Raw genomic sequence first — 13,576 nt, 5'->3', positions numbered from 1 at the left:
CTGGCTCTGCCATTTACTAGGTAGTAGACCATAATCAAATCACTTAATATTTCTGTCTCTCAGATTCCTCATCTGTAAAATGGAGGACTTGATGGCAACAGTAATTAGACAAACTCAAGTTTCTATAAAACATAAATAAAAATTATTTACATCCCATTACTCTGTTTATTGGCTTCTTCTCCTTGATACTTCTAAGTTTTTCTGGCACTACTCTAAGGCATCTTTCCCTACTTATCAGATCATATTTGTCTCATTTGCTGACTCTTCATTCAGTTCTTGCCATGGGTGTCTGATAGACCTCTGTCCTTGGTCCTATTTTCTTCTCTCTAGATATTATTTCACATGGTGTTTTAATCAGTTTTCATGATTTCAATTATTTTTTCTTTGCCTATGATTCTGAAATTTACATATCTATCACTTATTCCTCTGTTAAATTCAATCTGTTTATGAGACATCTTAAATTAGATATCTTATAGAAGTTTTAAAGTCCATGTGTCTAAAGTAAAATTCATTTCTTTCCCCAAACCCACCCCTCTTTTTAACTTCCCTTTCATTGACAATGACACCACCCTCCTCCCAGTGGTACTTCCATCCTCCTAGGATATATCCTAAATGTTATCTTCACTTTTTCAATTTTTCTCACCCTTGCATATCCAATCTGTTGCCAAACTAATTTATTTTACATGCAAAACATTCTTCACTTATGCCCCCTTTTTTCCACTGACAGTGATACCATTCTAGTGTAGCCCTCATTATCTCATTCTTAGACTATTGAAATAGGCTGCTGAATTTCTCCCTGCTACAGATCTTTTCCCTTTCCTCCACTCTGCTGTCAAAGTGATTTTCTTAAAGCAAAGGTATAAATATGTCAGTCCCTTACTCAATAAACTACAGTGGCTCCCTATCATTTCCAGGTATAAAATGTTATTTGGTTTTGAAAGTTTTTCACTACCTGTCACACGTCACCCACTCCTTTTCAGCCATTTTACCCCTTATATTCCACCCCAAGGTCTGAACTCTATGAATCAATGACATTGGCTATGTTGCTAAAGATACTCCATTTCTCAAATCTGAGTCTTTGCTACAGCCTCACCCATTGCTAGAAATATTATTCCTTCTCCTCTCTGCCTCTTGACTTCCCTGACTTTCTGAAAGTTCCAGTCTACCTTCTACCCCCTTCCACAGAAAGCCTTTTTTATTTCTAGTGTTTTCCCTCCATTGATTATTTTCAGTTTATCTGTATTTCTCTTGTTAATCCATAGTTGTTTTCATTCATGTTTTAACCATTACACTGTGAGGTCCTTGAGAGCCAGGACTGTCTTTTGCCTTTTCTTCTATCCCCAGGCACAATGTATGACACATAGTAGGTAGTTAATAAATGTTTATTAACTGACTAAATGATGTTTAGATCACCTGATTTCACAAAATTGGTTTTGGTAGCACATTATTATGGAAAGTCAATTTCTAGGTCTTTACTAGAAAGCATTACTTACTTTAGGAGATTCATGTTGAATGAGACATAATGAACATCTCATTTTCATTTTACTTTTCTCATATAAAGAGAAATATATTAAATATCACATATTTATCACAAATTGGTCTTTCTATTTCTCAGGTAAAATAATAATAAATTATATTTTATTAAATATTTTATATTAATCTTATAATTAGTACAGCATTATTTACCATATTGTTATTTAAATTTAATTGTTTAAAATTATAAGAAATTCTTATAAGTATGAGAATAGGAGATATTAAGACTTTATTATATGTAATAATTTTATTTGTGCTATTACATTTATATTAAATTATTTTATAACTTTTTAATTTTATCTTTTGATTAAACCAAAAGCACCTCTCCACCAAATTTTATTTTTATACATGAATAAACTAATCATGATTCCAGTTTCAGTAGAAAGACCCATCTTATAGGAATATAGATTAATTGCCCCAAATAGAAATTTAATGTCTGCTACAATTGAAAAACATAGTTGTTTTTTTCATGAAGACCCTGTGTTAACAGTAATTCACATTTATATAATGAGTGCACTTAACAAATATCATCTCATTTTATCTTATTTTTGACTCTGAAAGGTAGATACTATTTTTACTTCCATTTACAGATGAGGTAGCTGAGAATCACAAAGGTTAAATTTTTCATGATAATCAGCCCTAACACATTATTTGAGTACCTCAAGATGGTAAAACCTGCCAACAAATTAGCTCAGATGGCACTGACTACTAATATAGGTAAAGCACAAGTACAGAGACATAAATAGTTTTTATATGTCAATATTGTATAAAATAGGAATAGATATTACTATTAACCTTCTGATTTAGCTTTTCTAATTTATATTTACACTAGATTAGGTCTTCATGGATGCAACTAAACAATCTAGGGTAAACTTAACCCCTAACATAATAACTCACAAGCCCCCATAGATGCATTTCCCATGAACAACCATTCACTGGATTTAGTTAGGAAGGAAATTTAATCAGATGACATTGTGAAAACAATAGCTATTCCCTATAAACCTGGAGCATACTAAACACAAATATGTACAATACATATATGGAAAATGTAAGCTCAAACTTAGAGTAAGGTATCCCTTCCATATGGGAGGGGTTAGGAGTGCTGTACCCATACAATATAGAAAAAAACCAAGAGGGTGGCAGTGTTTATTACAAGTATAACTAGATGGAGACATTTTTAAACAATATTTTATTTTTTAGCAGTTACATATAAAACATTTTAAGACTCATTTTTAAGATGTCAAATTTCATATTTTATCCCTCTCCATATCCCTCCCTCAGATAGTTAGCAATTTGGTATAGGTTAAACATGTGTGATAACATAAGATATTTTTCCATATTGGTTATATAGTGAAAGAAGACTCAAGTTAAATAAATAAAAAAAAGTGAAAAATAACATGCTACAATCTGCAGCCAGATTCTAATAATTCTTTCTCTGGAGGTGAATAGCATTTTTCATCATTAGTCATTGGGATCATTGTATTGCTGAAAATAGTTAAGTTACTCCCATTAGATTTGTTTTGCCAAGCTTTGATATATCAAAACAACAATGGGGAAAGTTGTTATATTGAAGGGCTACCTGTGCAATTGTAGCAAAATACATATATAATATACATGTGTAACAATTGCAAATTATCACTCTTGGCATTCAGGAACCTGGAAATCCTTTCTCATTTACGAATTAAACAGAACTGACACAAGTCCAAGAGCCCAAGCACATTCAACATTTAGGCCATAAGTACATGGTCACTGAATACATTATGTTTATGGCACATTTTCTTTTCTTTTTTGGTCCAACCAGTTTTGGAGGTGGCACTTCAATAATCAGTTTTCTAAAAAAGTATTTGAATCAGATTATTCAATCCACTTCAGTTACCAAGATGGCAAAAATTATTAGGCTATTTTATAATTTAGTAATTTAATTACAAGTTTAATTTATAATAAATGTGATTCTCCTGATTTGGGGGAACCTATTAAATTACTTTAAGATTTGATCTGTTTTGAAGGGAATCTAATATACTGAAGGAAAATTGTGATGTTTCTTATATAGTTCATGGTTCATATGAGAAACAAGTAAGATAACATATTCAGAATGCTCTTATAATCATTAAAACTATATTTGGCTAATCTATTATAGTAATGTGACACAACTCACCTAGAACTCAAGTCACCTGTCTCTCTCTTATGGGTAGGAGAAAATCCATTCACCTGCTTGAATTTCAATATTTGGATAAGATTGTGGAGATTTAGAAATCATTTAATACAACATCCTCATTTAATTTAAAGAGGCTGTGACTTGTTTATGAATGCATAGGCAGCATCTGAGGTAATATTTGAACCAAATCTTCCTAATTTACAATAGAGTCTTCTATGATGCTAAAATGAATCTCCTATGATGTTCTAGAATGATCTAATTTTTGTCAGAGTATGAGAATGTTTAAATAATTACTGTATTTACCTATTATATTTACTTAACAATGTATCTATCATTTTAGATAGAATACTTTAAAAATATAAATCACCTAGACTCTAGAGGAAGAAATAGAATTATTTAAATAAACCTATTTTAGAAAAAAAGGAATTGAACACATCACAAATGAACTACCTAAAAACAAACAAAGAACAGAAAAAAACATCAGGACCAGATGGATTTAAAAGTGAATTGTAACAAACAGTTAAAGATAAATTAATTGCAATTGTAGGTAACTTATTTAAAATAATAGGTAAAGGATTTTTATCAAACTCCTTTTATTATACAACATGGTACTAAAAAAAATACAAATCATGATCTGTCCTTACCTGGCCATTATTACTATGCAGATCCATCCATAGATTCACTGCAATAAACCCACTCAATGAGACTGAAAAAGAAAAAAAAATTAAAAAAAAATAACATGGTACTGGTGCCTAACCTAGGAAGAACAAAACCAGAAAAAGAAATTTCATTAGTGAATATGGATATAAAGATCCTAAACAAAATACTAGCTAGGAGACTACAACCATACATTGCAGAAAATATACATTTTGACCAAACGGGAGTTATACCAGGAATGCAGGGATGATTCAATATAAGGAAAACTAACAACATCATCAAATATAACAATAAAAAGTAATAAATATCATGATTATATCAATGAATAGAGAAAGAGCCTTTGATAAAATAGAACACCCATTCCTATTAAAAACACTAGAAAGCGTGAGTATGGAGTTTTTCTTCTCTTATTGCTATCGCCACCATTTCTAATACTATGTTAATATTGATGATGATGAGCATCCTTGTTTCACTCCTGACCTTATTGGGAAGGCTTTAAAAATAATAATTAGGTATTTCAAATAATATTTGCCAGTAATTTTAGGTAGATACTTTGCATATTTTAAGAAAAAAATGCTATGCCTATGCTTTCTGATGTTTTTAATAGGAATGGGCTACAGATTTAATATTTTAGAATAATTTGTGAATGTTCACATCTAGAGAATGAACTGAAAATTGAAACATGAAAATCATAATCTATATATAAATATCTGTTTGTCAGATGATGTCTTGCATGATGTGGGAAAGGTAGGGTTGCTGATATTCCTGGAAATAAATTCTAGTAATAAGAAAATTTAAAAATACAATATAAATAAGACTATGAGGTATCTAAAGGATGACAAAACAATTTCTTTATACTTTTTAACCAAGTATAAAAACCAGTTGCATAAAGTTCAGGGGAATCCCATGGAATAAGAATTGAATTAGAATGATGGTCTTGGGGTCACATCTCACTGAGAACATTTTATTAGCTGTGTGATCAAGGGAAAGATATTGTGAAAAATCTCTGACTTTGGTTCCCTCATCTGTAAAAAATGGGACTAATTATACTTGTTTCACAGGACTGTTGAATTAAAAATGAGAAAATGTTATTAAAAGTGATTTGCAAACTTAAAAGGGCAACAGACACATACATGAAAGGAATTATTTTGAGATGACTAAATAGTTAATAATAGAATGGTTATTATTTCAAGGAGTCCTTCGGATTTCTTCACAAATGGACCGAGAGGCTAAAGATCAATATTTAGTTGTTGTTCAAGCCACAGACATGCTTGGTCTTCCAGGAGGACTTTCTGGAACAACAACTGTCACAATTAATCTATCAGATGTCAATGATAACAGACCTATATTTCAATTTGGTAAGTACTAGAATGGCTTAAATTTTAATCATACAAAATTTACCAGCAACTTAAGTTACTTTTATATTACTTTAAGTTTAACAGAAAACATCCATTACATTACATATTGGTCTCATAATATTAACAGCTAAAAATAAAATTATTTTCCACTTGTATTTGCATAAATATTCATGAAATTATTTTCCTCAAAGCAACTCTGTGAGATAAGTGGTAGAAATAGTTATATTTTATTTTCATTTTACAAATTCGGAAACTAAAACTCAAGGATAAACCTGGCTAGCTAAAGATGTTTTTAAACTCTAAAAATATAGTATTACAAAAATTTGTTTCTGTTTTTAAAAGCAGAATGATACTGAGTCCAAGCTGCAGGATTCTTCTGATCAAACAGCCAAACAACAAGAGATTTTAAGGAATTTAAACATTTTAATGATGAAATCTCTATACGAAAGGAAAGGGCAAAGAGTTTGTTGTTTCATAGCTTTTGTTATTGTTGTTCAGTTGTTTTGGACCTGTCTGACTTTTCCTGACCGTTTTGGGTTTTCTTATTAAAGATACTGGAATCCTTTCTCCAGCTCACTTTACATATAAAGAATCAAGTCATATAAGTTAAAGTGGTTTGTCCTGTGTCACACAGCTAAGTGACTGAGGCCATATTTAAATGCAGAAAAAAGATTCATCCCGACTTCAGGATTGTTACTCTCTCTACTGCACCTTAGTTGATCATATAACTTTAGGATAAATCAATTCAATTAACATATCTGTATGAAGAAAAAACATCGTTTCTGTGTCTACAAGACATAGGATAAGAATTATTTATGTAGTAGTCCCAATTAATTCCTTAGAAACAAAATTCCAGAGATGTTCAGCATAAAGAATCTCTATAATGTTAGTTCTGGAAAAGAACAAGTTTTTTCTCTGATACAAGTAACAGAAGAATTGTGATGGAGGAAACGTGACCTGAGGAGCTAAATGTTCAAGCTTCTAAGAATATCGAATTATTAAATTAATACATGACAATTGTATAAATAATCAAGAAGTCACCTTTGGCTTTGTTATTTGATCCTGAATACAGGGGGAGATATGTTTTATACATTAACAACTATTAAGCAAATGATATTGGATAATCTTATTCTAATCAGAGGAAAGATCAGGGATTTCTCAATTTGTGAGAGGGAGAAGAAACAAGTGAAATTCCCTGAAATCATAAAAAAGTGGTGTCCTACTTTTCCTCCACTTGCAGGTGACTGTAAACAATCAAAAGGACATAGAAATGATCAATGATTGATCAGTAGGAGGCCAGGTTTTAGATAAAACATATGAGTTCCTTCAGATGTATAATTGGGAGAAAATTCCTTTTATCAGCCTTTGGAACTGACTTGGTTTCTGGTCAGCATGACCTAGGTCCTTAGTTAAGGATCTCTAATTAGTAGGTAAAGGCAATCCAGCTTCCTAGCTATGTAGGGATCTGTTCAAACAATGTTTCTTCAAATAACCATAATTGAATATTGAATTGAATATTCTTCACACAAGACAAAATTGGACTAGACCTATAATTGAATAGAAAGGTAACTGAGCTAGATCCAGAACAGAGTCACAAGAGTCAATGTGGTTTACCCAATTTCTACTACCAGTTTGTGTTCTAATTCCCTTAATTTCCTCACAACAGAATTTAAGGAGAGTATACTCAGATCTAAATTTTTTCACAGTTTTTGACATATTACTATACATACTCTTTTTTAAATTGTTTTTTCAATTATACATAGGAAAAACTGACAATTTTTTTTGACATTTTACTATCCAGATTCTATCCACGTCCCCACCATGGTAGATTCTTAATAAATATTGGCTAATTAAATGACACATTCTTTTAAAAATGTTATACATTGTCATTGGAATAAATAATTAATGACTACTCAATCATAGAGTTTCTAGTTATCGAGAGTTGATAATTTATATAGAGTGACACAACTCTTGTAATTCTCTAACAAACAGACTCAAGAAGAAATAGCTTATATATGGTTTTGTATATATTGCTTACTGTGTAGAAACAATATTTTTCAAAAAACTATTTCCATATCTCTCAGTTGCTCAGCTTCAAAGACAAAAACTCATGGATTTTATAATGGAAGAGACTTTGGAAAGCAATGAATCCAATTCTATTATTTTGTAGATGAGAAAACTGAAGCCCAGGTAGAGTAAATGACTTGCCACCAATCAAATAGGCAATGAGTTTTTGAAGGAAGATTTGAACTCAGGACCTCAAACTCTATAATGAGTACTCTTTCCCCTACACTAAATTTTTTCTTCTTAAAATTATGTTCAACTTTCCCTTTTCTACTTTGGTATGCAGCCTAATATTCCTCATAGCCATGGAGAATCTAAGAATAATGTTAATACTAAGAAGGTGAAGGGAGTAGGTAAAGGCAAAAAAAGAGATTCTGATCTTTCAAGACTTTCAAATCACTGTCTATAAAATAGTTTGGGAAGTTAGTCATATATTCCCTCTTAAAAGCAGAATTTTGATAATGTTCTATCTTTTCTTCAAGGTCTCTACCACATGAATGTCTCAGAATCTTCACCGATTGGAACTTCCATAGGAGTAATTATGGCAGAAGACAGTGACATAGGTGACAATGCAAAAATGAATTACAGTATTGAAGATGGTTCATATGTCTTTGAAATTATCACCAATAATGAGACTCAGGAAGGAATAGTTATATTAAAACAGGTATAAATGCTTAAATAGGTAAATAGTATACAGTCACTTAGTCAGCAGTTAAAATGAGTAAAACATAAAACTATTTTGTATAACAGTTAAATTGTCCTCCCGTAATATTCACCTTTGTTTAATTAAAAACTAGCTTGACAATGAGGATTGTTGAAAGATAATAGCATTTACTTATTACAAAATTAGAAAACTATCACTAATCATAATACACGGCCAGTGAATATTTGAAAAGCTTTTTATTGAAGGCACAGTTTATGTATTCAGTTTGAACATTAGGAAATTAATTCTAATAATTCTATATGAAAATTTGAACGCTGTATAATATGTTTAAGAATAAGTAAAAGTATAGTTATCATTCCAAAACAACTTTCATTAACTCCAGATGAGAAAATGTACTGCCTTAAATTGTAATGAATATATACTCTTTAAAATGTCATTTAATGAAAATGTCAGACTAAGTCTAGAAGTTAAAAAAGTATTCATTCCTAACAGATACCATGTACTCAGCTAAGAGAGCTTAATAATTCAAACACTTTTACAGTTTAAAGCACTTGAAAGTAACTATACCAGTCATTAATCTAATATTAACTTTGTAATACTAAAGAAGAAAACTGAATTTTCAAAACTGTCATCTATTTCTTTGCAGAAATTGGATTATGAGCTCCAACGACAATACAGTGTTCGAGCAAAGGTTACCAATAGCTATATTGATGAACATTTCCCTAAAGATGAAAATTCTGGACAAACTACTATTATTAAAATCAGAGTGGAAGATGCCGATGAACCACCAGTTTTCTCACTTGTGGAGTATGTAATGGAAATTGCTGAAGAGACTCCATATGGTTCATATGTGGGCACTGTACTTGCCAGAGATCCAGATGTTACCAACTCTCCAATCAGGTACAGCCAACCAAATTCTTAATTCAATAAGTTAGGGAAACAAACACATTGGTGAAAAGCATATCATATTCCATATTCCCTTGCAATTGTAGTTTCAGATGCCTTATAAAATAAAAATTGTTAAATAACATTTATTTTTATGTAAACAAATTGTCTGTTTTCCCTTATATAGTGCTACAGTCACATAAGCATGACAGAAAAAAAGCTTTTCTTGTAGTTTGTTCAGTTTTTGTAGGTGAGCATTGAATTTTCATCTTTGATAAATTGCAAATAATACCAGATGTTAAAGGTGGTTGAGTGTAGATGCTATATAGAGGGCTACAATACGTACTGTGACCACTCACTCCTCTGACTCTTTTATGTTTAAGGAAACTGGCAATGTAATTTGTTAATTAGGCATATAAGTGGGGAAGATATACTTTTTTTTTGTCAACAGATGGTATGCTACCTGCTACCTGTGAATAGCTTTCTTTCTTCCTTACTCATTCTTAAGATTCCATGGAGGTCTAGCTAAAATTGTAGAACAGCGATGACAAAACTTTTAGAGACCATGTTCTATGTCTTGTCCCCAAAGACTGGTTGCTCTGCTCCCCACCGTGCTGAGCAGTGTGGACTGCCCAGACCCCATGCCTCACCTTACTTACCTCAGGCCCAGAAAGAAAGAGTTCTCATTGGGATGCCTGCCAGAGAGGTGGGTGAAGTGAAAAAATGGCCTCATTGAAGTGGAGAGGGAGAAGGGAATGGCTCCCCTAGTCCTTCTGCCTTTCTAGTAACTAACTCTGGCAGGTAACAGGCTCATGCCCACAGAGAGGGCTCTGTGTGCCCTTTATGGCATGTGTGCCATAGGTTCACCATGCCAATTCTATAATATATTCAGTAATTTTTTCTTAAAATAAAAAAAATATATTCTGATAGGCTTTCTACATCCCTTCAGTCACAGCTTCATCCCAATATGTTTTACTTTTTATTTTATGTAAATTATTTTCATTTATTTTTGATTTGTTGTTTAATTTTCTTATATATGGACAAATAAGAATATTTGAGAAAGACAGACTCTTTGTTCAGCATTGTGCTAAAGGTTAAGGGGCTACAGAAGATATATGACATAAGTGCTTAATCCTGAGAAATTTGTAGTTGAAAATAAGTACATGTATGTGAAGACAACATGCAGTTAAATTCTAAATTATAAGGTTCTTATTAATGTTCTTTAGGAAGGTAGAGAAAAGACAGATTAATTACGAGTTATTAGAGGTAGGACATGACTGTGTCTTTTAGGGTGAATCACATATGAGCAAGAAGAGGTAAGACACAGGCATTCCAGGAGAAGAGAACAACAAAATCAAATTTTAGATACATGGCTGTGGACTGGTTTGACAGGAACAAATATTTTATGTATCACATGCATTAAAAAGTATGAAAAAAATCCAGAAAACAAGAATAAAACATACTAAATCAAAATAAATAGATTGTAGAGAGATAGATGGATTTGTAATTATTCAATCATGCCCAAGTCTTCAAGACCTTATTTGGGGCTTTCTTGGCAAATTCTCTAACTCATTTTAGAGGTGAGGAAATGAGGCAAAGAGTGTTAAGTGACTTGCCCAGGGTCACATTGCTAGTAAGTGACTGAAGCAAGATTTGAATTCACAAAGATGAATCTTCTTGACTCCTGCCCTGTCAATTTATCCATCTAGTTGCCTGATAGATACATACAAACCTGATAGATATATACTTGCATATGTGAATATGAATTATATTTGTATTATTGGCTACAGCAAAGATACATATAATGATTTCAATAAAATTATTTGTTCGCTCTGAGAAGAAGCACAGTAGACTATAGAGGGAGCAAGCTTTGAGACAGGATGACATGGATTTATGTCCAGACTCTGAAACATGATGGAATAGTCACTTAGTCTCTTAAAATTATAGCTTTCTGACAATATACATTATGTAGCATACCTATAGTCCTCTACCCCAACAATGAAGGGAGAAAATTTTAATATATCAGTTCTTCTCCAAGGCCAATTTGTTTATTATAATTAAATAATATTTTATTTTATTTACACAATTTTATTCATATGTATTAACAATATTAATTTTATTTATTTACATTTTATTTTATTTACACAATATTCATTTATACACATTTATATGTATATATTTATACACACATTTAAGTATATACATATATGTATATGAGTGTGTTATATATATGTTTATATATTATATATGCTTATATTTTTGTGTGTTTATCTTTCTACTGTCTTTTTAACATTTACTTGTTCAATTATTTTTCTAATTATTGGGGGGTTTATATTTGTGAGATGAAACCTTAGAGTTGTTTTAATTCGTAACACTCTCCCTGGAGTAATCTCCCAGATCACTGATAAAAAATTACCAGTGCTTCTTTATATACATATATATGTATATGTTTAGGCATATACATATATATGTCTAATACAGAAATATATATATTTCAATTTGTTTCCCTTTTGTTGATTCTGTTGCTCCAGAATTTATTTTGAGGTTATTACAAAGTAGTTGATTAGTAATGGATTTGGGAGAGTTCAGTGAATTTCTGCTTTACTCCATCATCTTGGTTCCACTCTCCTGTAGAGGGAGAATTCTTAACTAGGTAAGGGATTAAGGTGATCAAGACAATGTAAAATAGATAATGTGAATTACATGAATTTAGAAGTTATTTCTGTGAGTAACAACAAAAAATCCACGCATGTAAAATTAAAAGGGAAACAAAAGGACAAGTTGAAACAATTTCCAACTTATGGCAACTTATAAGTTTTGCAAGAAAAGCCTGTCTTACGAGGACAAGTGGGGAGCATAGTCCAGCAAAGGTGGCATCCACATAAACCATTGTCAGGCTGCACCTTAGCAAAACAGCAGTGAGGTACTATATTTTAAGATTCTGCTTTACTCCATCATATTGGTTCCACTCTCCTGTAGAGAATATTGTTCACAATTGAAATATAAAGTATAATCATGGCAAGTGTCTCAGCCAACTGCAAGGTACTCATGAAAAAAAGGATATCCACCATCCTAGAAAGAACAGGAGTCCAAATGCAAATTGAAATATACCATTCCTCACTTTATTTTCTCCTTGAATTTTTCTCTAGTGTAAGTAAAATATATCATTTAGTAACATGACAAACAGGTAAATATGTATTATATGATAATATATACAATATATATCATACTACTTACACACTGAATTCATCCAACCTTTTTGTAGAGCAATTTAGAACTATGTCTAAATGGCTATAAAACTGTGCATACAATTTAATACAACAAAATTGCTACTAAATCTTTATCCTAAAAAGATAAAAATGGAGGATGGAAGAGAACAGATTTTTATAAAAATATTATACTAGTTCTTTTGTGGTGGCAAAGAATTTGAAATTGAGGAGATATTCATCAATGTAATGATTTTAAAAGTTGCAGTTTATTACTGTAATGCAATACTATTGTGAGATAAGAAATGATAAGCAGGATAAATTCAGACAAACCAGGAAAGAATTATATGAACTGATGCAAAATGACATGAGCAGAAATGTGACTATTGTACATGATAACAGCTATACTGTATGATTTTCAATTGGGAGTAACAACTATTTTTAGCAATACAATGATCCCAATGACTAATGATGAAAAATGCTATTCACCTCCAGAGAAAGAATTATTAGAATCTGGCTGCAGATTGTAGCATGTTATTTTTCACTTTTTTATTTATTTAACTTGAGTCTTCTTTCACTATATAACCAATATGGAAAAATATCTTATGTTATCACACATGTTTAACCTATACCAAATTGCTAACTATCTGAGGGAGGGATATGGAGAGGGATAAAATATGAAATTTGACATCTTAAAAATGAGTCTTAAAATGTTTTATATGTAACTGCTAAAAAATAAAATATTGTTTAAAAATGTCTCCATCTAGTTATACTTGTAATAAACACTGCCACCCTCTTGGTTTTTTTTTCAAAATGTGATTTTTTAACATTTAAAGTATTGGGTTGTAAATTCTTATGTTATATGGAATAAGATATTAGTCTACACCTGTATTTGTACATATTGTCTCAAAATTTCCTAACAATTCTTGTTAAATATGTTCCCATTTACTTTTTATTCTATTTTTCTCAATTACATATGAAAATTATAATATTCCTTTTAAAGAAAAATTTGAGTTTCTCACCCTTCCCTCCCTTCCTTCCTTTTTGAGAAGGC

At 31.3% G+C, this 13,576-nt stretch overlaps 1 protein-coding gene across 1 annotated transcript in view; it reads left to right on the top strand.

Moving 5' to 3' along the window:
* CDH19 (cadherin 19) overlaps positions 1–13,576 on the top strand; it is a 94,291-nt gene that overhangs the window by 20,256 nt on the left and 60,459 nt on the right. Inside the window, exons 4-6 of the mRNA XM_044658088.1 lie at positions 5,539–5,703; positions 8,250–8,431; positions 9,078–9,331. Of these exons, the coding sequence (XP_044514023.1) occupies positions 5,539–5,703; positions 8,250–8,431; positions 9,078–9,331 (601 nt within the window). The remainder of the gene's footprint in view (positions 1–5,538; positions 5,704–8,249; positions 8,432–9,077; positions 9,332–13,576) is intronic.

The sequence above is a fragment of the Gracilinanus agilis genome, chromosome 1, assembly GCF_016433145.1.
Source record: "Gracilinanus agilis isolate LMUSP501 chromosome 1, AgileGrace, whole genome shotgun sequence".
Classification (NCBI taxonomy): Eukaryota; Metazoa; Chordata; class Mammalia; order Didelphimorphia; family Didelphidae; genus Gracilinanus; species Gracilinanus agilis.
This window is presented reverse-complemented; position numbering and strand designations above follow the sequence as displayed.